At 46.1% G+C, this 23,646-nt stretch overlaps 1 protein-coding gene across 1 annotated transcript in view; it reads right to left on the reverse strand.

Moving 5' to 3' along the window:
* Positions 1 to 4,123: 4,123 nt before the first annotated feature.
* INSR (insulin receptor) overlaps positions 4,124 to 23,646 on the reverse strand; it is a 51,367-nt gene continuing 31,844 nt past the window's right edge. Inside the window, exons 4-21 of the mRNA XM_075723482.1 lie at positions 22,099 to 22,244; positions 21,654 to 21,798; positions 21,193 to 21,407; positions 18,776 to 18,902; positions 17,892 to 18,142; positions 17,317 to 17,484; positions 16,416 to 16,617; positions 11,466 to 11,737; positions 11,112 to 11,254; positions 10,273 to 10,432; positions 9,826 to 9,925; positions 9,500 to 9,567; positions 9,052 to 9,281; positions 8,626 to 8,736; positions 8,388 to 8,547; positions 7,440 to 7,569; positions 7,164 to 7,298; positions 4,124 to 5,527 (exon numbers count right to left, since the gene is read on the reverse strand). Of these exons, the coding sequence (XP_075579597.1) occupies positions 5,173 to 5,527; positions 7,164 to 7,298; positions 7,440 to 7,569; positions 8,388 to 8,547; positions 8,626 to 8,736; positions 9,052 to 9,281; positions 9,500 to 9,567; positions 9,826 to 9,925; positions 10,273 to 10,432; positions 11,112 to 11,254; positions 11,466 to 11,737; positions 16,416 to 16,617; positions 17,317 to 17,484; positions 17,892 to 18,142; positions 18,776 to 18,902; positions 21,193 to 21,407; positions 21,654 to 21,798; positions 22,099 to 22,244 (3,118 nt within the window). The 3' untranslated portion in view covers positions 4,124 to 5,172. The remainder of the gene's footprint in view (positions 5,528 to 7,163; positions 7,299 to 7,439; positions 7,570 to 8,387; positions 8,548 to 8,625; positions 8,737 to 9,051; positions 9,282 to 9,499; positions 9,568 to 9,825; positions 9,926 to 10,272; positions 10,433 to 11,111; positions 11,255 to 11,465; positions 11,738 to 16,415; positions 16,618 to 17,316; positions 17,485 to 17,891; positions 18,143 to 18,775; positions 18,903 to 21,192; positions 21,408 to 21,653; positions 21,799 to 22,098; positions 22,245 to 23,646) is intronic.

Raw genomic sequence — 23,646 nt, forward strand, 5'->3', positions numbered from 1 at the left:
TAATGCTCCGACACCAAGTCACGCACAGAATCCAAGCAGAGTTAACACAGAGCCAAGCAGAAGGTAATAAAAAGGCCAAATTCAGTTAAGTTCATACAAATACCAAACTAATCTTATTTTGATTTCGTGTATTTCAGAAGTAACTGTTTCTCGATTCCAAGCCATTCAACAGCTCCTTTCCCTGGACCACAGGGAAGTGCGAGGGGCATCGGCGGCTCCGCAGCGGGAGCGGGTCCCGCCGTGGCCGCGCCCGCGTCTCCGCACGGCGCCGGGCAGCGTCGCGGGCGGCTGGGACGCGGCGAGCGTCAGAGGGTTTATCTGCAGTTCCTTGCTCACTCCGGGCTCTGAACCGATCTCACACGGGAGCACCTAGCACAGCCTTGAGTAAGGTTTTTATGGCACAAAGATATTTCACTTTCCGACTTGCAAAACAAGGTTCCAGTCTTGGTATCAGGAATCGCTGCTCGCAGTGAAGGGCCCGCAGTACCTCAGGGTCCGTCTTCGTGTCACAGGGACGTTAAGAGGGAACTCGATGGCCTCCCCCGCTCCCCTAAAACGGAGGCTCAAGAACAACCGACGCAGCACCCTCCCCGCTCCCGTCTCCCTATTTGCCTTCAGCAGTTAGGTCAGTAACGCAGTAAGCGACTTTGAGATTTTTCCAAAGAGATACCAACACTATATGCAACATACTAAAATTAAGCAAAGTGTCCCATCGCTATCATACAAATTTAGGAGGAAAGAGATACACTATCCATAAATTAAGAGCACCCTTTAGCAACCTAGAAGCAGCCTCTTCCATACCGACACAGCTGCTTTACGATCAACAGAAAATATCCTCGTTGCAGCGTGGTCTACTTCCCATCACCTTCCCCAACCCAGCGCTGGCGCGGAGTTTATTAGCTCTTCTACTTTACAACACAATAGAGTATTTACAAGCAGCCAAGAAAGACACGTTTCTAACCCAGCAGCCAAGCTCTGCGATGCTGCGCTGTGCTGCAAGAGAAGTACCAGATTTGCAAGAGGCGTTCCGGAAGTGGCAATTGAATTTAATGTGCAAACGTTTCGGAGAAACCTCTCCAGTCTCGCGCTTCGAACATCTGCTCAGTGAAAACCCAGCGGAGCACAGAAAGCTGTTCCTGCCACCTCCTGCTTCACCAGCGTGAGAGTGAAGTTCTGGCTACTCGGCGGTACCTCCCCGGCCCCGAACCGCGCACAGGAGGCCACGGCTGCCCCCGAACGCGTTGACGAGCCCGTCCTGCTGCCCCGTGCCGCGAGCGGGAATTCCTCTGCCCACCAAGGGCAGGATCCAACCCTCCAATAAATGCTACCGCAAGAAAAGAGCGAGCTTCCCGGCAGCTGGTCACGGCTGCCCTCCTGCAGCCGCTCTTCCTGCCTTCCTGCGCTATCGCTCCGCTCCTCCTTGCCCCTCAGCAGCAGCGACCGCCGCTGCTTCCACCGCAGCTGCGGTATTCTCACCGCGACAGGGGCCGTGCCGGAGCAAACGGCAGCAGCTCCGAGGAAGGCACAGCGCCCGCTTGCACAGCTCAGCTTCCCGGGCAGGAGTCCTCCGCCACGCCACGCCTAGAGCAGGTTTCGTCCAGCACGTGCTACCCCAACTTGTACGCGAGCCCCGGTGTCTCTCAACAGGTACCGGCGAGATCCAAGTCAGGGACTTCGGCACCCCCGGGGCGAGGAGCTTCCAGCAACAGACCAGAGCGTCAGCTGCGGGCTGAGAGTAAGGGCTTTTCCCCAAGTGAGAGCTGGGCTTTACCGCTGAGGTTCATTTGTTCCTCCTAATTCTGCAGCTGGGTGAGCGTAATCTTTAACAGCCCCGAGTGGCACCCGCTAGTGTCATTTTTTTGGTTTTTAAAAAGGGGAAAAACGATCGCCTCACCACTAGTACCATTCCTCACCCTCGGCACAACGCAGAAAGGATGACTGGAATAATCTGCACGCGCAGCGCTGGGTATAAATAACTGCTCGGCGTGGTGCAGAGCGAAGATGACGATACGAGCCATGTGAATGGACTGCCTGTCCGCAAAGCAAACCACGTACTCCCTTGTTCGGTGATCTGAGCGTTGCAAATCACGTGTACTCACAGGGCCAACCAATATCAACTAAATTTCAAAGCCAGACCCAATACAAGGTTCCAATGTCTGTTTATATAAAAGATCTTCTATTCCCACAGTTACGATCACTGCGATTTAAAATGTTAGCAAAACAAGGACGTGCTGGGAAAGGTTTATTTCAGGAGGTCACATCCCACCGGCAGGACTCTGCATTACCTGTGCGCAGCGAGAAGGGCCGTGACCACGGTACCCCGCTCCGACAGGGCCGGTCACGGTCCCGGCTCCATGCTGGCAAATAAATACTGCTCCAGAAGGAAGCGGTCTCCTCCTTTTAGGTCATTAGTTCGCTAAAGTCCAAACATTTAAATGGCTCTTTTTTTTTTTTTTTTTTTTTTTTTTTTTTTTTTTTTTTTTTTAAAAAATCACAACAGAACTAAGAGGATGATATTGGAATATCAGATCCAAATTTGTAAATCGGCTCCTTTGGTCACTACCGCTCGGATTAGCAATAAACAGTGACGAGCCGCTCTCCCACCCATTCCCTTCAGCGAATGGTCCCTAGTATTGGAATCAGCTGATATTGATTTTCCCCGATCCGCAATAGGTCCAGACCAGAATATTTAAACAGGTTTAGAGGTGCGTAGTATTAAAAATATCCTTAAGAAACACTGAGGTAGACTGCACCAGAACAGGACAAAAATAATCCCACCACATCCACTTGCCAAGATTTTACGGACACAAATTTACATGTTCTGTGTGTTTAAGAAAACAAATTGTTTGTTGTGTTTTTTTTTTTTTAAAACAGTGTTTTATATATTAAAATAAATAAAAAAATTCTAATAAGAAAAACTTCTCTTCCTTAGAAAAGTGTGAGAATATGTCTTCTTTCCTGCAGTGTAGCACAGAGCTGCTGAAGTTACTACTTTGTAAAGCAGAAGAAATGTAAACGAGGCCTTTTGAGATCCAAGGCTCTCCCCCACGCCCGACCGCCCGTTCTCCATCCAGCTTTGCGAGCACCCTGCACCCTCCACCTTTGCCCGAACCCACCAGGCCCAGCAGCGCGAAGGGCCGGCAGCTCGCGGCGCTGCGCGGTCCATCGTCCTCCCCGGCCCTCGCACCGGCACCGTCGGCTACAGCGCGGCGGAGCCGAGCGGGCTCGGAGCGGCGCTTCCCTACGCTTCCAGCCCCTTTCCCTCGGTTACAGGGAGAAAGCGGCAGCACCGCCGGGGCTGGAATAAAAACTCACGCGCCAGCTCGGCGTCCCCACTCTCGCCGAGGTGGGAGAAGCTCATTTTCTCCTGGCAGAGAGCACAAACCGGCTCTCGGACTTCTCCAGGAGGAGACGCGGAGGACTGAGCACCTCTCTCCCCTTTCGAACCCGCCTCCCGTATGACAAGGGCCTGCAGCATCGATGATCTCCATTTCTCGCTGCGGCACTTCTCCCTGCCAGCGCACTCCCTCATCACTACGAGACACGTTTAGTTTCACAATTATTTTCTAACGTCTTACGCTGACCAGCTCTGCCTTTCACGCAAACAGCAGCAAAACAAAGCACAGTCCAGAAGGCGAAAGCTGACACGCCGACGAGCTGAAAGCAGGGGCTAACGCACGCGTCCCGGGAAGCGCGTGGGACGCAGCGCGGGTATCTCGGGAAAACATCAAAGGCCCGCAGGCAGCACGAGGCCAGGCGCCCGAGCAGCAGCAGGCAGGCAGCAGGCAGCTAACCACAGTCACGTTCAGCTTCTGCTTCACGTGCAGAGCCAAGAGCCTCGTGCTCTCCTCCCTTCGGATCGGCTTTAGCGTCTCTTTTTCCGGTCAGAGTTCTTGCTCGTCCCCTCTCGCCGGCTGCTTCCGCGGCGCAGCGAGGGACGCGGGGCAAAGGAGTAGCAGGACTCGGGCCCGGGGCGCGCCGGTGTCCTTCAGCCCCCACAGCCAAGCGAAGTCCCAACCACTTTGTCTCAGGGCTTCGACTGGAGCCAGCTGACTGCACAATACATCATGAAACTGTAGGATAAAGCCTTGTCAAGTATAAACTTAACACGTGCTTCATAGCTCCTAAAAGGGTAATTGGCTAAAATTAGTTCGTTCTGAAATCTTTGGACCACTTTAAGACCAAACAATCCCCCAAATTCTCCCCTCCCCGAAAGGATCATAAACAGTCAATAATTTATATGAAGTTAAAATTTAAACTAAAGACATTTTTAAATATGTTACAACAAACAATATATATACTCAATGCTGTAAGGACAGAAAACTCCGTATCTCAGGTCAGGGGACTCCTACTTCGTTTGGTCTTGAAAGTACCCACAAATCTCAGATTTCTGCTCCTTTGGCTCCCAGCACATTTTCCTCATTTGTTAATGAGAGAAAACCTACTCCCAAGAGTCCTTAGTATAAAAATAATCTGTTTAGGATTCAGTCACTCCAGGGAAATGGGGGAAAAAAGATAAGTACACACTTCCAAGAAGAGGAAAGCTTCTGTGAGAACATACAAAACTTATGTACAAAAAAAGAAGTGTATATTTTGCTATACATATACACCCCACATATATATACTGCACACACGCGCACACACACACGCACGCACGCACCCCTGGGATTTAACCCATTTAAAAAGTACGAAAGCAGCAGCTATTGGTCAATCTGAGGATCTGGCGCGTCCGACTGATGTGTTGAATCCTTCAGCTGTAGTGAAGATTATGCCTGAAAGCCTGGAATTCTACTGGAAATGCTTTTGTCCTGCAGAAGTTTTGTTCCGCACCGTTACGCTGTAGCTCAGACACCAGCAAATTTCACGTCTTTTGTTGGCAAACGTGGATGCTCCTCTTTCAGTTTAACTTACACGGTCGCTTCCTGTTTTGAAACCATGGTTACAGAAGGGACAGCAGCCATGGAGACCTCTTCCATTTATGTTCACAGATAAGTCCACTGACAACCAGTCAACTTGGCAGGAAAAAAAAAAAAAAAAGTATTAATCATAAGATGATTAAAAATCTGAAGAGTTTGTAGATGTGTGTCATACACTGTGGCAGCAATAACAAGAGTCCTGAGATTTGTGGAGGGGGAAAAAAGCAGACACAACCCTTGGGCCAAACAGGAAGCGTTAGGAAGGACTTGACCTGGGCATGGAGAGAATCCGGCCATTTTTCTTGCCACCGTTCATGTGAGTGTAAGGTATGTGCTCTTCATAGTTCCCCTTGAGGGCCATGGAGGGCCCGTTGTCCCGTCCCAGGACTTTGTCCCTCTGCGAGTACGAGGAGGGATCGAGGGGAATGCTCTCCATGTTCTCAAAGTCCATCTCGTACTCCTCTGTTTCCAGAGGTTTGTTCTCCTCACTGTAGAAGAACGAGACCTCGTGGAAGCTGGGGTGCAAGTCCTCCTTCAGCATCTCGATGATCTCGATGAAGGTGGGGCGCATTTTAGGGTTGTACTGCCAGCACATCTGCATCAGGCTGTGCCTAGATCAGGACAAACGAGAGTCAGGGGTAGGAAGAAACAACTTCACGTAGGCAGGGCTGGCACAGACCGCGACTGGTATCCGTGTCAGACCACCCACCGCAGACGCTACTCCTCTGACACTCTGAGTTGTTTGTTCTCTTTCCAGTCTCCGTATTTGCCTGTAGATCCTGACACTCCTTTTTCTCTATTTCTGTCTAGATCAAAAATTCCTTCCAATTCCTTCAATTGTTCTTAACTCTGCTTCCGAAGGAAACAGGGCTGCAGTTCACATACTCTGTGTATGCGTGCACGCACTTAGAGCCAGGTCACAATTTTTTAATTCGTTCAATTTTAATTTTAACTCGGCCTGAAAGATAACAAAGCTCCTAAAACTTCAAGGAAAATAGGAGGCTGTGCAGAGGACAGAGGTCCTGTAAACACCCCACCCAAAGAAAGGCTGCGGCAAGAGGTCATATGTTATCAGACACCATGGAGAAAGAACTTACAAGTACAAATAAAGTTTCAAACTGGAGTTTGTAGCTGGCCACAAGAGACAAACATCCAGGACAGCAGGCTTCTTTCATAACGATACTCACAAAACATGTTTATTTTTTGACTCTGGAAGTGCTGTTTTGGCCAGAAGTGGGCTGGGGTAAGAGGTTACCAGGGTGCCCCCAGTGCTGCACGCTGCTTCAGCAGCGGCTCCGACACCCTTCTGTCAAACACCCGAGCTCAGGTTAAACACTTGGTAATGGGATTTCTTTTAATTACTCTGAGAAGCAGCTTAGGGAGCATCTGGGTATGCAGCCGTGCTGGCAGACCTGGGGACGCAGTAACCTCCAGACAGCAAATGTCACGAGCAGCTGCAGAGAATAACCCTTAACCCCGCGCAGAGGAACGTCTGGCTTCAGCTGGTAATCTCTGCGAGGTGTTTTTCACCGTCTTCACGCAGTGCCCTCTTTTCTCCCTCACCTTGCAGGCAGCCTAGCCTTGTACTTTAAGTGGGGCAATGAGTCTGCAACAGAAATGAAAAGGCCTCGGACCTGATAAACACGAGCTCCTGGCTCAGCACAGCATTCTCCTGCCTCTCCCTCCTCATTAGCCATAAATCGGATTTCTGAAAATCAGCAGTAAAAAGCTGTTGTAATTCTCAAGACTATTTACATAGTATAGAGGAGATGAATTACAGAAAACCTCAGCAGACCTGGGATTAACAAGCTGCTCTCCAGCCTCTCCGGCCACGTGGATGCAGACCGTGGCCAGGCTTTGCCACGTGACATAAGCCAACTGCCATCCACTAGTCCGCAGCGGAGGAAGAATGTTTTGTTTGGGCAACTGATAGAGTGCTTATTTGTATTTTAAGCTTTTAAGCTTTTCTTGTGCTCTATATTTCCTTCTCTTGAATCTGTACTCACGATGTAAGGTCCAGGTTGGTTTAATTTCCCTTCTAGTGAAACAGGCTGGCTCAGCTCTTTAATTCCTGGATCACTAAGGATGCACTGGTTGAATTTCTGTGAGTGGTGGCTCACTAAAGTCTGTTTTGTTCCTCCCCAACGGAGAAGGGGTTAAGAAGTGCCACACGTTGGGCCACCTTTGTTGGCCACACTGCAGCTAAAGGGCGCAGCTTGGTCGATTGTCCCCTGCTTTACTACTTACAGCCTCTCCGGGCAGTTGTCCGGCTGATCCAGGTATCCTCCATCCATGACAAACTTTAGCACCTGCTCGTTGGAGAGTCCCTGGTACGGCTGCTCTGCTAAACTGCTTATTTCCCAGAGGACAACACCAAACGACCTAAGAAAGAGAGAAGACTCCCGGTGAGAATAAAACATCCTGGAGATGTACAAACGATGGTCTGATTTTGGAGAACACATACTTTAAAAGAATATGACTATACTTTTAAGAATCCGTCTGGGATTGCAGAGTACAACTTACCACACATCGGAACAAGCAGTGAAAACACCATCCTTTAACGATTCGGGTGCCATCCACCGCACAGGCAGCAGTCCTTTGCCTCCTTTACGGTAATAATCCGTCTCATAGATATCTCTGGTCATGCCAAAGTCTGAGAAAAGCAATTGGGATGCGTTAAACGTCTCTCCTTCTCTGCTGCTTTTACTGTGCAACATCTCCAGATGAACCTTTCCTTCGACACCAGCCTATTTTTGTAACCCTCCTATGGCCCAACTTGCAGTCATTTGTCACCTGGTGATTAACATGCAAAACATTTTCCTTTTCCCTGCATTTTTTCTGCAGAGCTGTGATGGAGACTCCAGAGTTAAAATTTTTACTGACAGCTTCTATACTAAACATTATTTTTATTCACCCCCTTTAAGTAAAACAGAGCTGTCTTTGCCCTGAAATCCCACTGCCTTGGCTTTAAGTCCAACGAGGTCTGAAAAACCACCACGCTGTGGAGTTTTGCTTTATTTTTAAATGTTATATTTACTTATTTCTAAAAGGGCTTGGGTTAAAAACTGGTTCTTGTGGAAGACAAATGACTTTTAAAAGGCACCTGACCTAATGATAGGATTATCAACACTTGGTTTGTTGTACCCAACACTTTCTTTGTCATAATTCTCATGAAAGCAAAGAACAGTGAGATAACCCTAGGCAGCTCAGGCTGGAAAGGCAATAAACTTTTTGGATAGAGGTTTGAGAATAGAGAAGGTGAGAAAAGCTGCTCTGGCTCTAAGGGAGATTATTTTCTTACTAAAGTCCACACAATCCTTTCACAGGGAAGAAAAAGAGGAAAGTTTGCCACATTTGCAAAGGGAGCCAGTGAAAATCACCTGTGTTTGCCACATTGGTCTTGGGCTTCATGTATTTGCCTTTACAACAAATATGACCCACCGAATTATCTTCCGATCGCACACTACGCACCTCCAATTTTCACAGTGAAGTCTTCTGCAACCATACAGTTACGAGCTGCAAGATCCCTGTGAACGAATTTTTTGGCATTCAGATAGGCCATGCCATCAGCGATCTCTGCAGCCATCTGGATCATTTCTCTCAGTGTCGGTGGCGGACGACCCGGGTTATTCTACAATAAATAAGGAAGTATTAAAAAGCAAATCAAGTTAGTCTGTTGCACAACAGACTCCCTCTCTCCTGCCTTTACCTCAGCATCAGGTCTCAAAGAGCGGAGGTAACTTTTCAAATCTCCATGTGCCATTAACTCCATGACCACCAGAGTAGGCTGTCCTTTTGAGACCACGCCGAGGAGGCGAACCTGGAAAATAAGTGAGAAATTCCCTCAAGGTTGTGTCCAAACACACTGGGCAGAGCCCAGCTCTGAAAAGAGGGGGACATAGCAAAGCCAACACCTCCCGAACAAGAGCTCAGAACAGCACCACAAAGCCCTGTCATGATGAGAAGTTTTGAAAGATGCATTTTATAAAATATGAAAGATCCCAGCTCGTTTTGATCGACTGCCTCTGCAGAAGGGCTGCTTCTGTAAGCTGAGCGTCAAGCTTTGGAAGCACCAAAGAACTGTTAGTTATGTGATGGGACTTGCTAATCATCCGAGGCACCCAGTGGGGCTTACCACATGATGGCAGCTGAACCCTTTCATCACAGAAGCTTCATTTAAGAACTCGATGCGCTCGCGGAGGCTGGCTGATTCGTTAACAGTTTTCACAGCTACGCGAGTCTCTGGCTCTCCCTTCACTATGTCCTTGGCGATTCCTTCGTACACCATGCCAAAGGAGCCCTGTCCCAGCTCTCGGAGGAGAGTGATCTTGTCTCGTGGAACCTCCCATTCGTCAGGGACGTAGACTGTTGAGCAAGAGGGAAACGTTTCTGAATTGAGCTAGTATCTTTTGAAAGACATTTCTGCAGCAGCCTTGTGTAGCACTACCACAGGTTACTATGGGTATAAATTTAAAAAAAAAGACTAGAAAAACTCCGTAAAGACAATGTGAATCCCATACTGCTGCACTGCCTGAATGACCATCCAAGAAATAAGGCACTGAAAAAGCCCTCATTGCTCTCACCATCACTGGCGCTGAGATATTCAGGGTTAGAGGATGCGTAGAGTGGTCCAGTTGGTCCTTCGGTTTGTCTGCAAGAGAGACACAAATTCTTCAGCACGTTTGCAGCCTTTGACACATTAGAACTGAAGGCAGTTTGATTAATTCCCAAAGCATGCAGCAAATACAAACTGTCCCAATTTCCAAAGGCACAAACTATTTCCTAAATGAATGTTGCAGTCATTAAGTTAAATTATAAAATAAACATAGGGTTACTTCTAACAAATAAACAAAATCGTTGGGTATGAGTTTTGCTTGTTCTGGTGGAAACAACGTAAAATTGCACTCACCTCTTTTTCACAAGCACGTAAGCAGCTCCAATAATTCCAGCAATTATTATGGCAAAAATAATTGGAACAATTATAACAGCAATATTAGGCTGAGCATTCACTAAGAGAGAAAGAGAGAGTTGGAGGTATTATACAGGTCCAAAATCCGAGTCTTCTCCCAATAAGATCTCCCCCTTGAATAAATTGGAGCAAATATGAAACTAGAGGCTATTTCAGACACAGAATGCAGGGCTGGTCAGAATGAGAACTCAAACTGCTGTTCAACAGCTACATGAAGAACAGTCGCACGTTTCTAAGTAATTTCAGCAGATGCATTGGTAAATATTTTACGATCCCCTACAGCTCCCTGTGCGCTGCTTGCTAAACCCCCATCTTCCAAAAATAACCTGGGCTTCTATCAGGAATTAAATGTTGGGGGAAAAAAAAAAAAAAAAAAAAAGAACTCACAATAATCTGCCACATAAAAATAAGTAGGTTCTGTCCATGAGCCATTTCCAGCCAGCGATGTAGCTCGTATACGGACACTGTAGTTTCCAGGCTGCAGTCCACGGAGTTTACAGCCCTGCTCGCTGGCAAAATGCTTACGGGAAACGCAGTAGTGTGCTTCCTGCGGGAGGAGGGAAGAGGAAGGCTGCGTTACGCTACCTCTGCGACAACCCAGAGCTCTGTAACAGCACACCAGCATTTCTGCCTCACCTCCTCGTCTGGCAAACGTACACGAATAGGGCTGTCACGTGCTCGGGTCTTTTCCAATATAGTGGTTTGTCCTGGATTTGCATTTTACAGTTTAGCAGTTCAGATTACAGAGAGCATATGCCATTTGCTGTACTAGACCTCAGCCCCGAAACCTGACCTGGGCTGGCAAGCCCTCCCACCCACGCGGCACTGGCATCCTGCACGGGCAGCAGGGCTGCCCACAACATCTCTGGCTGCTCAACACTTTCTTCATTTCTCTAAGCAATTTAAATCTAAATGTATGTTTTCTGTCCTCCTGTGAAACAAAATTCCTAAAAAAACTCCACGCAGAAAGCTGGCAGATTAGACAGGCTTACTTGGCAAACAGGCACCATAGAGGCAGATTTTTATTTCTCAGTGTCGCCACAGACAGACCTCCAGAGGACACAAATTCACTCGTAAAGTTTCGTCACACTGGTTCGTCCACAAGAAAACCAGGCAGGAGAGAACACCATATGCACAAGGACTATTAAAGACTAAACTGTCCTGGACTTCCAGGCAGAGCTACTTCTCCAGATGTGCTGTGCTAAGGGACAAGCAGAAATTCTCACCTCTGTCTCCCCAAGACGTCCGTAATTCACTTCGTACAGCACAATAAGACCATTTGGCTCCTTTGGCTCCTGCCACTTCAAATGCACCGTATTTTTTTCAACCAGTTCATGGGTAACTGGACCGACGATATCATCAGCCTTAGCTAGAACCAAGGTCATGATAAATTATAGTCTTATTTCATGTCTCTTGCAAAATTCAAACCTGCCAATAGTTCATCTATCACCCTTTCTTGTCAGGACATAAAGAGAACACCAGTCCCACATGACGTTTCTGTCTTGCAGCTGGCTCCCACAGGAGAAGCAATATTTTGAAAACAGCCATAGACCCAAAACAAAGCTCAGGAAGAGAATTACCTTCTGGCATGGTCCTGGCACTGACGTAAGCTGCAACACTGCATCGGGATTCCTGAGCATCATGGTTACACGCGTGGAGCTCAATGCGATACCCGGTGAAATGCCGCAGGCCTGAGATAACCAATGACTCCTTAGACTTAACTTTTTCAAAAGGTTTCTGTTCCTCTGCGTTCTCAGACGCTGCTGCAGAATTGTTTGGAGAGGACGCGATGGTGGGTATCACCACAGTGGCATTTGCCACAGAGCCAAGGTCTCTTCGTTTTCTTGACGGCCTATTAAATAATACAGGTTACTGTTATTTGTTAGAGTCAATGTAAACACATTCATCTGAAAAGGAAGAGTTAAAATGGGACGGCTCAGAGTGCCACTGAAAACTCAAATTCAAGCCTTCTATTTGCAATGGAACAAAGAAATTCAGGACTTTTTTTTTTTTTAAAAACAAGAAATCTGTCTCACGCCCTGTAACGCACAGAGCTTTTTAAAATTATGTATCCCTGAGACTCCTTCCCTGCACAACTTCATACAAGGGGGAAAAAAAAATTAAGAAATAATCCAAGTCTAAAGTATTTGCTTGAGAATTCAAGTTCTTCTGGATCCTCTCAGCTGAATACAACTTCACTAGGTTGCCTCATGGATGCCTTGTACAGTGTTGCAATGCTTCAGAGTTCATCTCCTACACATTCTAGCAAATGAGGTCATATCGCAGCCCCCAACTCTGATGCCCTTAGATGTTCCACATATTCTAAGTGTCATAAACTTGCATTTATAAAGCGTAAGACCAGTTTCACAGCTCATCGGAACACATCTGCCACTCTGAACCCTAAGGCTGAATCTAGATAGACAGATAATTTTAACCTTTTCCTGAGAGACCAGATCTATTACGTTCTTTTCAACAGATGCATTTAAAACTCACAGATTCAGATTACGTATTAGTTGTGTGGTTTTGTTAACCAAATATTGCCTCTCAAATTATTGCACTTCAGTTTGAAAAACAATTTTTTGCAGTTGTAAAAACAGAACTGGCAGTGTGATCCTGTCAACTCCCCTGTTTGCAATGAGTACTACTAGCCAACCTTAATGTCAGATTTTGTCAGTAAACAAACAGAGTAAGTTCAACAGAATTAAGAACCATTCACAAATTTCATTTTCTCGGGGAAAAAAAGAAAGCAACAAGTACCAAAACAAAACTCCTCGTTCTAACACTTTATGTCCTGCCACACGTTTGCCACGAGGAATTCCAGGTCGGGAACTAACCAACGTGGTGAATCAGTAATAGTATTTAGTTACACAAAAGGAATTAATGCCATTTGAAAACCGGACGGTGTATTCTAAGGGGATGATGATCTTTTTTTGTGTGTGCATGTGTGTGCAGCTATTAAAGGGTACAAAGACTGACCTGAACTGAACCCACACTTGAGGCATCTCCAGTCTCTAAAAATGTAACAGGCTGCTGAAGCAAATCTTTGCTGCTGAACTGAACTTTCCACTGCCACCTTCTGACTACCAGGCAAATGATTGGCCAACCACAGCTACAACGGAGGATTGTGCCGATCAGGTCTTTGCAAACCCCAGCTCCCCTCCCTGGTGTTATTCCTCCTCCAACAGCAAATGCAACCAGCTGGAAAGCAGATTTTCAGATTTCCTCAAACTAAACATCAGGTTGTACGCAACAACGTAAGCACATTCATCCACCTGATGAAAAAACGGGATGCCAAACGGCAGGCTGAGCAAAGCACATTCCAGTTTTTAGTTTTCTCTTTCTCCAATTACTAATTAACTCACTTTGGAGCTGCTGTTATCTCAGCTCGTGCATTGTTCTGAACAGTGTCCCCTAACAATGGGGCAGAGTTCAGAGCCCCAGGTCTGGGTCATGCCACCTCCCTCCTTTGGAAGGATTCTTTACGGTCAACCAGAACCTTGTTTGGACTTAAAAGCAAAGCTACGCGTCACTGTTTACAAAGCGTGGATTCAGCTTTTCCTCATGTTTACGAGAATTTTGTTTTTCACGAGTAAAACAGTAATTTGACCACTGATGCAACAGAGTAAAATGCAAGAACAGTTTCTTCCTTCTCAAGTAACAGAAAGCAAGAAAACCTTTTGAAGCTGTAAACCCCAATCTTCACATATTTATTATCCTAGATTTGCAGCAATTTTCTTGCCAAATTCTCTGTATTTTCAAACATCTGATGTCTTCCCATAGTTGTTCCAGTGCCATTTTTGTTATGGCCATTTCAGTAGCTCCACTGACCTTCCCTGTGAAATACTCGGATTCAGGTGCCTTCTCCTCCTCCTCTCAGAGACTGTCAGCGTGTGCGAAGGCTCTCCGTTGGAAGGAGGGAAGTGACAACCCACCACATGCGTATGGCCTGTGCTGGGGGACTTTAAAAATGCCTTAGCTAGCTTAAGCCAAGTTTTTCCATACACCTGAAACTAGCAGAGGAACAGCTGGCCTGTCTTCCCCGTTGTGCTGGCAAAAGCTTTTATATATTTCTCTGTACAAATTAATTGGATTGAACTAGGAAACCAAGTTCAAGGAAAAAAAAAAAGTTACTTTTAATGTGAGTCATTTCCCAGATCTTGTTCACTCTGTAACCTACTAATATTTGCAATGGCACAAGCGTGTGTGAGAGACAGGGAGAGAGGATAGAGACAGAGAGAAGAGTGAGACTGGTTTTCCTGCAGTAGCCGTGGTGGAGAGTATACATGAAATTACACCCTGAATAGCAGCCATTTAGTTCCCCTCTGCCTCTCAGGACTTTTATTACTTTTGAAATCTTTCCATGCTTTCCACAGAGTCATGGAGCGGTTGAGGTTGGAGGGCACCTCTGGAAATCGTCTAACCCGACGCCCCTGCTCAAAGCACGGGCAGCTAGAGCAGGTTACTCAGGACCGTGCCTGGTCAGGTGCTGAGCATCTCCAAGGATGGAGACTCCACAACCTCCCTGGGCACCCTGTTCCAGCGTGCAATCACCCGTTTGCTCCAATCTGTGCGAAACTCATTCCAATGTAAGAGCAAGTAACACAGGAAAGAAGAAACAAAGCATCAGCTTCTGATGGCCACTTTGTTCAGCTACGAAGGGAGGTTACAAAGCACGTGATGTAAAGATACCCGCTACCTCCAACTGGGAAGGTGGGTATGGCAAGAAGCATTCAGAAACTTCTAGTTTGCCTTGCCAGTGTCCGAGCAAATTAACCCACAAGACTTGTGATACTATCTCCTGGAGTAATCAACCGTGCACATGGGGAAAGAACAGCTTCTATGATTTCCAGAGGGGTTCTCAGCAAGCCAGGCTTGATCAGACCGGGACTAAGGCAGAGCACGGAAGATCTGCGGCAGCGCCTCGTACGGACTGGATACTGCACAGGGATTGGATAGCTGGGAAGAGGACAGGAGGAGAAAAATGGTACATGGAAAACAAGGAGACAAGACGTAGGGGAAGTAGCTTCAACTGCTCTGTCTTCTGCACCCCTGCCATCTCATATTCCCTCGTATCCTCATCTGTGAGATTCCTCCCCCTGAAGAGCAGAAGGCTTCTAACCTCAAGGGGAGTCCACACAGTGCCTGGAGAGAGGTCAGTAAGCTATCAGGAGCCACAGAAAAAGCACCTGAAGTAAAACACACTTCATGTTCAGTTGCCAGGCTCTAGAAAGGCTGCCCTATGAGCAGGCAATAGGCACAGTACTCACAGGAAAATTAATTCTGATTTACGTTGCCACAGCCTGGAGCCTGTCAGAAAAGACAAGCAGGATGCATGTCAGCAGGAAGGTATCTTTACTGCTGACTTATAACAGTAAAAAGGGCTTGTACTAAAAGGATTAGTTTTAATAGTAGGGGAAGTGGAGATTTCTCCTTAGCGGGCTGACAAGGTGGCACATCCTGGTGACTGGTTTCTTCCTAAAGTACATACCCCAGAAACTGGCCTGAGAAGCATCCTGGGCTGGCTGCACAATAAAATTGGGGAAAAAAAAAAAGAAAAAAAGAAAAAGAAATCAGATTGTCAGAATTGTCTGCCTACATAAAGAGGAGTTTGGCTTTTGTATATGGCTTGGTTCTCCTCTGCTTTTGAACATGTTGTGTCCCGGCGTCATTTTGTACACTGAAACTTGTCCTTCTGATCTGCACTAACAGCAAAGAAATAGCAAAAGAAGGGACTCTGCACAAGCTTCCCTGTGACAACTGCAGGCTTGCAGAGAGGAGACACTGTCTAGTAATACACTCGATAATAAAAAATGTTCAGTGCAGTAATGTAGCTTTTGTCAAGCAGCTGCAAATAAATGTTTGTTAGCTAAGGGCAGTAAGCAGAGAATAAATATAGAGCACAAAATACATGACAGTGAAGAGGCTAAATCATTACAGACTCTAACCTGATTCCCAGTGCTTCCTCTGTAAGTTGCATATGAAGTGTGAAGACATTCAATACCACTTAATGTGACACTGCGTGTGCCATTCAAAACAGAACATTCACCACCCGCAGCAGTCGCATTCCTCATGGTATTGGAGGTATTTCCCAGACTAAGTGCAAGGAAGACCGCAAATACCGCGCTAAAGGACAAGGCTGTGGCACGGTAAACTTCCCTTTTTCTTTCCCCTTCTTTTCAATTGGATGAAAAGCTAGACCACAAAATTTTAGGACAGAAAAAAAATAGCTATTTTTGGCATCATACAAGTTGAAACGAGCTGCAGGCATTTAGCTATTTGTTAAGGATTTTCACTTCATTCTCAAGCTGAGACAGGAAATAAGAGCAGGATCTTCCAAATCTGTAGTAACACCAGTTGTAGGTGCTCCGCTCTCCCCAGTCTCTGACACACACGCTCAGCTGGACCAGACAGTCTGATGGACGCCCAGAGAAACTGGCAATATGGCCACGTCCAGCCCAAGTCTTTTGTTTAGGAATCAATTACATTTCCCTACCCCAGACCACCTGCGCAACGCTGTTTGATATTTGTACCTGGGGACAAAGACCTCGTTGTGAAGATAGTTCTCAAATGTCTTGCGGAAAGCAGACTCTTCCTGCTCCTTTTGTATTTGAGAGTCTGTTTTAGGACAGGAACAACATTCTCCACTGACATCCTCGTTTTCGCTTTGATTATACTTCTGAGGGTCTTCAGATTCAAAAGGAGGAGACCACGTCCTTGAGGGCAGCTTTAATCCTGTGGACAAAACAATTTTAGTATCACTCAAGCTTGATATGGCAGAAGCAGATGTTTGATCCTACAAAGATCCAAAACGAGTGCACACAAGATTCATAGCACATTCGGGCATTCTGAGCTTTCATATCCAGGGCTGAGCAGCTTTCCCTCTCTTATGACTGGCCTTTGATTTGAAACTCTGCTATTTTTGAAATGGAGCTCAGATGCTGCTGTAGTCAAACAGAGTTTTACCCCAGTTCTTCTCAGTTTAGGTAACACAGGTCAGAAGGTACGATTCTGGGAGTCCTCAGTGAAACTCTGCATCCTGAAAAAATTCGAAAACAGGTACAGGATGCCTTCAAAAATGAACCTGGCCACTGATCTCCAGAAGCACAGATATTTTCCCTTACTATCTCCATAGCTGGTATTGTTACTCAGTTTAAAAGGAACAAGTGCAGAAGGGAGATCCCCAAAGGAAAAAATATCTGATTACTTTGCAAAAAATGTTTTTGGAGAGCTTCTGCACATAACTTGGCAGTAGCACTTAATGTATAATGTAACTGAACAGTGGGAGAACACAGCTGCATCTCAGCCTGTCTCTTGAACAACATTCTTGAAAACAGCAAAATCAGGCATCCAGAGCACCTCCAAAGTGTGTGAACAATCCCCAGACAATTCTGAGATAGCTTGAAAGGCACAGAGAGAGAACCACACACTCACCTTTTAAGCAGTAATCAAGTTCATAAAGCTCGCTATCTTCTGCCTGCTGCTGCCAGAACACCAGGTAGTGCGTGATGTTTCCATTGGGCTCTGAGGGTGGCTTCCACTTCAGAATGATTTGGGATGAAGAGTTGGAAACAGATATTGGATCTAATGGGACTGACGGAACTGTGTGGGTGGGAAAAGAGACAGAGGTCACTTCCACGGCTCTGCAAGAGCTTGACAGAAGGAGGAACAAACACAGGCAAGTTTCCGTTTCCATGGGAATAACCAGTGGTCTCCACAGCAGGCCCACCGACACCCAACAGTCCTGCAGCAGGACACACCGGTGCGCACGCAAGCTCTTACACGTGGCCACGTCAGCCTGACGGAAGGAGCGCGCGTTGGCACCATCTCCCCACGCAGGGAAGTATTCATTCTTCTATTTGTTTAGGAATACCTTCCTACCAAAGTAGAGCAGCAATGGCAGTGGGAAGTTTCACAGATACAGGACTATCATGACTACCAGGCAGAAGACTATTTAGGTCTATTTTTCTTTTTCACTTGCAAGGCAACATTAATTTAATGATACTGACCAGTAGCGTTGGTCTGGACGTAGATGATTTCACTCTTCGCACCGTATGTTCTTCGTTCATCTGAGAAGGTGACCAGAGTTTTAACAAATACAGCATACTGTGTCCATGGCTTCAAGCCCCTCAGAAGCCAGCCTGGCTGGGCCTGGGCTTTGGGCTCGTTTGACCGCGGGGGTGGGTCAACATCCACAACTGTCCAGCTATTTGACCCACAAGCGTCTTGGCCATCGAACTCTGTCACATTTTGGTATGGACTTTAGAAAAAGAAGAAAAGCCTCAAATTAACAGAATCCTAATTCAAGCTTTTAAAAACAACATTTCCAAAGACATCACTGAAAGTTATAATCCTTTACCCTTTGGAGAACGTATAACCATCTCATTGTATGCATTCTGAAAAGGAAGCACAGGAAGCTTTGCAACCCGGTCTCCTAACAGCACTGCAGATCGGGTACTGCTCCATAGATGATCCCAACAACTAAATCCAGGCTAATATTTTCAGCTTTATGAAAATCAGCTCAGTAACCTTGGTTCTAAAAGAATGTTTCCCACCTCAAAGGGAATAAAACCCTCAACATCCCATGGATAGTCGGGAGATGATAAACTCCATGGTTAGAGTACGTAAGTCTAGAATAGTTGGAACAACTGATGTTTGGATTGCTCTTAAATGAGGAATTTTGACTGTACACTACTCAGGTAAGTCAGGGATCTTAATGAACACTTTTATATAAGGGTAACATTGGAAACTTAAGTGTAGGAGCCAGATAATCACACAGACTAAATAGCTATGCCTACAGCATGTTTAATATCTACTCTTCAATGCCAACTGCCATTTGTGGAAGCCTGGCTATAATGGCTATTATTTTGTAACCTAATGGTGGATCACTTACGCTTCTTTGTAAAAAAGCATAAATCCCAGGAGATCACGGAAATCGGGAGGCCAGTACGGCTCCCACTTCAACAGGATCTTGTCATGAGATGTTCTAATGGAAGAAAATTTCAGCAATTCATTTTCACCTGTAACAAGAGAGACAGTTTTTTTAATGCTAAAAAAGAAAGGTTTCTATTTTTAATTATCTTAGACCTTTTTTTTCCTCCACAGATAAATATGAGAATGTTGGCATTCAGAAGAGCTGCTCATTAAAACCTTATCTTACTTTGACGCTATTCCTGCCTTAAGCCGGGGGTTGGAATAGATGACCTCCTAAGGTTCCTGCCAGCTTTAAGCTTTTCTATGACTTTATGAAAATGACCCTGTAGAAAAGCTGAACTAAATTCTAGTTAAGTGGGACATCTAAAGGCAACATATTTTAAAATTCACGCTAATCTATATAGCTGAACCCAGTAACACGGTTTGCATAGCTTTTGTAGCCTCTGCCTTCGAAGTGCGTGAATTCCCAGCCTTGCCTGGGAGTAGCATGGTCCCTTTGCAAACAGGAGGGAAGGACGACAAACAGTTGCAGGAGGGTGGAGTTTTGAGGCTCAAGGGACGCATTACGATACGGTATGTCCAAGCAGTCCAAGAAGGACAAACTGTGTAGGCTCTGATTGGATTTGCCATTCCTGGAGTAGCTGCACAAGGGAGGAGGGACACTCATTTCACTGGCACCACATCCAGAACAAACAAGGGCTTTTTTTTTTCCTTTTTTTTGGTAAACAGGATGCTGCCAATGTGAAAACTAGACTTGAAATGTAAAAACAAACAAAAAGCCAAACACACTGGCAACCTGTGATTTGAGGTGGGGGGGCGGCACAGAGAACAGCTCAGCAGAGTGGAGTTAAAGCTGGCAAAGAGAAGCGCAACCATCTCCTCCAGTTGCTTTTAAACAAAGCAACCAGCCAGCCCGGGAGCTGCACACAACCACATGACAGAGCTGGATTTGAACCCCAAATCGTTTCATCCCCAAATGTGGGAAGAGCTTGTTCCTGTCTCATGGGACGAGATGACCTTTACAGGCAGCTAATTCCTTGTACCTCCTTCACTCTGCCCAGGCTAGAGCCGTGATAGCCCCCAGGGTGCGGCTCTCTGTAGGTTTTTTCACTGGTACTGCCAGTTTTTAGGCCGGCAATCATTACGTTCCCCTCTCCCCACTGTGCTGGCATGGCTGCATGTGTTGATATGTGGCAAACCAGATCAGGAAACTGATTCAGCTGAAAGATCTTCACTTTCTCAGTCTGTTCACAAATAGCTACAGCAGTGTAACGACGGGGGCAGAATCAGGAAAGGGGCTGTTTAAGCAGCGCTGTCACCAAATGCAGAGAAACAGCGTAGCCACAGGATGACCTAAGCTGCACTGCAAGCTGTGAAAAGAGCAAGGAACTGCAATGCAAGAAACTGAAATCATAGTTCAATTAATGCCGGGTTTTTGGTGGCAATACCTGCTTAAGCATCTCATGTGTTAACCTGTGTGTTCTCCTGTTCCTGCCTTTGTGGGGCTAGGCAATAAATCAGAGCAGAGAGATGACACAAGCTAAAACCAACAAAGCTTGCTATTTTTTACCCCAGGTTATTTCTACAGTCTGGTTCACCATGCAGCCCTGTAAGAGTTCTACTGGCACAAAGAGGGAAAGGGGATTGTGTGTGGCATAGAACGGGGACAAACAGCAGGGCTGGGGGTGCAGAAGGGATGTGCTTGTGGCAGTACTGCTGCCAAAATAAGCATCTGCAAAACTACATCTTCAGTAGCACGACTTTAGTTAGAGCATAAAGCAACCCTGTGCGCTTGCTCCTTAGTCGTGCTGACACAGGCACTGTCTTATCATTGTTCTTGAAGAGAGCTGTTAGTTCAAAAACCTCTGAGAAGCCTAACAAAAATTGTTGCAAAAATTTCTCTGACTGTTGTCATAGCAACTGCCTCACATGGCTCTAGAGATGGGTGGAAATCCTGTTTCTTTACTACGTTTATTCTGCGTGCACGCTGTCGCCTCATGGCATGGGAAAAGATGATTATGAGTATTAAGCAGGTATTCAGCAGCAACACAAAGTCCCAGTCTGGACTGAGGTTATGTTGTGCTCAGCTCTTCAAAAAGACACAACGGTACACTCAACCCTGAAAAACTCACAGCTGAGCACACAAAGAACAAACTTCTGAAGACCAAAGTTGGCAAGGTAGGCTCCTGGCCAGATGTAGAACCCGTAAGTACTTTTACTCATGGCACATTGACAGTGTCGCTGCAGTGCACAAGGACAAGGACAGTCCCTGGAAAAACATCATGGGCTCGGCTGAGAGAAGTAAGAGTATGAGGTCAGCAAGGCACTGGGAAAGGAAAATGATGCAAGCCTCGCTGCCTTCTGAGACTTTCTTACATGAGGCTTGATCACCATTCGTCTTCAGGGCTATGTCATTCCTTTCCTGACGCCCCTTCGTCCCAGAGATCTCCTCCATCTTGTGGATTTCCGACAAACACAGTTTGGGATTATAATGGAAGAAGAGTTTGCCTCGTGCAATAGTGAGGTTGTGTTTGCTCCAGTCCCAGAGCTGGCGAAGATTCTGGTTGTCCAAGGCATAAAATGAGTAATTCCTGAAAGCAGAGAATGAAAATGTGGATTGGGAGGGGATCCACTGAAAACTCTTTTTTCCTCATGCACTAATCCAGACACCAAAGAAAAACGAATGCAGACTATCTTCCCTGGTAGGCCATAGGCCATGGGCAGAGGAACATTTAAAAATAACTTAGGAATTGTTTACCAATACAAATCACCCTGATAGCACTGGCAATCCTTACGCTTCAAAACATTAAAATAAAGTATCTCTTGAAAGAACTCACCCAGCTTCTAGGGTTTCTCCTCTAATCAGATGTAGTTTACGAAAAAAAGAAAGAGAAACCAAGGCATAAGACCGGCGAATTTTTAGGTAACCTGAGATTTCTTCTATCAAGCCAAGATTCGCTTCTAGCTCAGCTGCTATGTTATCTATGGAGAGGAAAACATTGGGTTTAGTTTTCTGATATCACAGAGAAAAACACTGATATGGGAGCCCAGATTATATTAAATAGAACTGCTTTACATTAATTCGTAAGACCTTACAAAAATCAGTTAGCAAAAAACCCCAAATGAACACCACAAGAGCCTTTCCTTGGCCGTTATTTTTCTGAATCACTCCAAGAATCAGAGTGGTCAAAGCAAAAGAGAAATGCCCCAGCTCATGGCCGGTGTCATATTCACTGATCTGACACCCCGTGCTCCCTACCCCCTTACTCATGCAGAACTTACTTCCTCCACGGATATTTATAACTAAGCTTCCATTAACAACTGTGCAGCCACGGAGCTCCTGGGCCGATGTCACTGAATCGATCGTCTTCTCTTTCCCATAGTCGCAAACCTTTGGACAGGGCCCTGCGCAGGGCGTACAGTGCAAGCTGAAAAACAAGAGTCAGGAACGGAGATGTGATGCTTTTGCAGAACGTCGCCTGGGGCGTCCCCCAGCAATTCTCAAAAGCAGAGTAATCAATTCAAAGCAACAGTGTCCTGACAATGTCACGGGATTCACTTGCAGTGCGCAGCACACGGCTCTTAGGAGCTCCAAATAGCTGCTGATAATTCTTTAACTTGTCATTTCCACATTTCGAATGCTAATCGCTCTGTCCCTTCCTACATAACAGAAATCAGAGTGAAGTGATTTTGACTATTTTGAATAGCCCATCCACCACGATGCAGCTCAGTGCTACACACACCAGGGGCTCCGAGATCAAGAAACCCAGGCCCAGTGTCCATCCCAAGATCGTTAACCAGACGTGTACCTGATGAGCGGAGAGCTGGCTGTTCACCTGGGAATCCTCTGATGAAGGACTGTACATAAAGCTGCTTTAAAAAAAGGCACGCAAGCATGTGCTTTGTGCTCTGGGGAGATACTTCTTAAATGGCAGCAAGATGATTGCTTGCCCTGGTCATAACACCACAAGAATGTGTTCCCAACTAGTTCAGGGAAATAAATGCTCTAGGAAAAGCACGGAGTAGTGTTGTGAGGTCCCACTGACAGCAGCCTGGAACAAGCACAGGAGAGAGGCGATGGCTGCTGTTACACACGCAGCGTATCCACTTTGGGGGCTGCTAGTTCCTTCTTTTGAAAAGCAAAACAGGAAATGGAATAAAAAGTCCTGTTAAAGTGAATTCCCTGAAATTATTATGGCAGGAGCAAATACATGCGAGCACAAAGCTACCAATATTCATAGGAAATCTGACTCATCACAATATATAATGTTATTGTGGGACAAACAAGAGACTTTTCAGTGATAAACAGCTCAGCAACATAAATTATTTAATTCCTTTGTCGAAAAACCCTGGGAATAGACAGAATGGCTGTTCCCTGCTTCGATTCAAGCTACACTTGTTTGTTACATTGTCCATTTATGTCTGGCACAGCTTGAACCTGCTCAATGAAAGTAATTACAGGGACGAGGGACAGATATTCTGAGAACGATCCACTCAAAACACGCGATGCTCTTTTCATTAGGCACGACTTTTCCCTATTCTGCTTACTAGCAAGGCTTTCTAGTCTGAGGTCTGCTTTGGAGGGGAAGGGAAGCGGGGCTACTAAAGCCTCTCCACTGCCCATCTCCCTCATCCCACTCGATTACAGAAAGACCCGTCCAACTTCTGCCTTGTCCTCGCTCTCAATCTCCCTTTCCCGCTCTTTCCAAACTTGAGAGGAAACAAGGGAAGCCAAGGGAAGAATAAACTACTGGCACATGGTAGGTAGACCTGTCTGCTTTTAATGGCTTGAATGAGCAAGGTATTAGTTTGCAAATCATATTAAAGTAG

This window comes from Pelecanus crispus, chromosome 20, assembly GCF_030463565.1.
Source record: "Pelecanus crispus isolate bPelCri1 chromosome 20, bPelCri1.pri, whole genome shotgun sequence".
Lineage (NCBI taxonomy): Eukaryota > Metazoa > Chordata > Aves > Pelecaniformes > Pelecanidae > Pelecanus > Pelecanus crispus.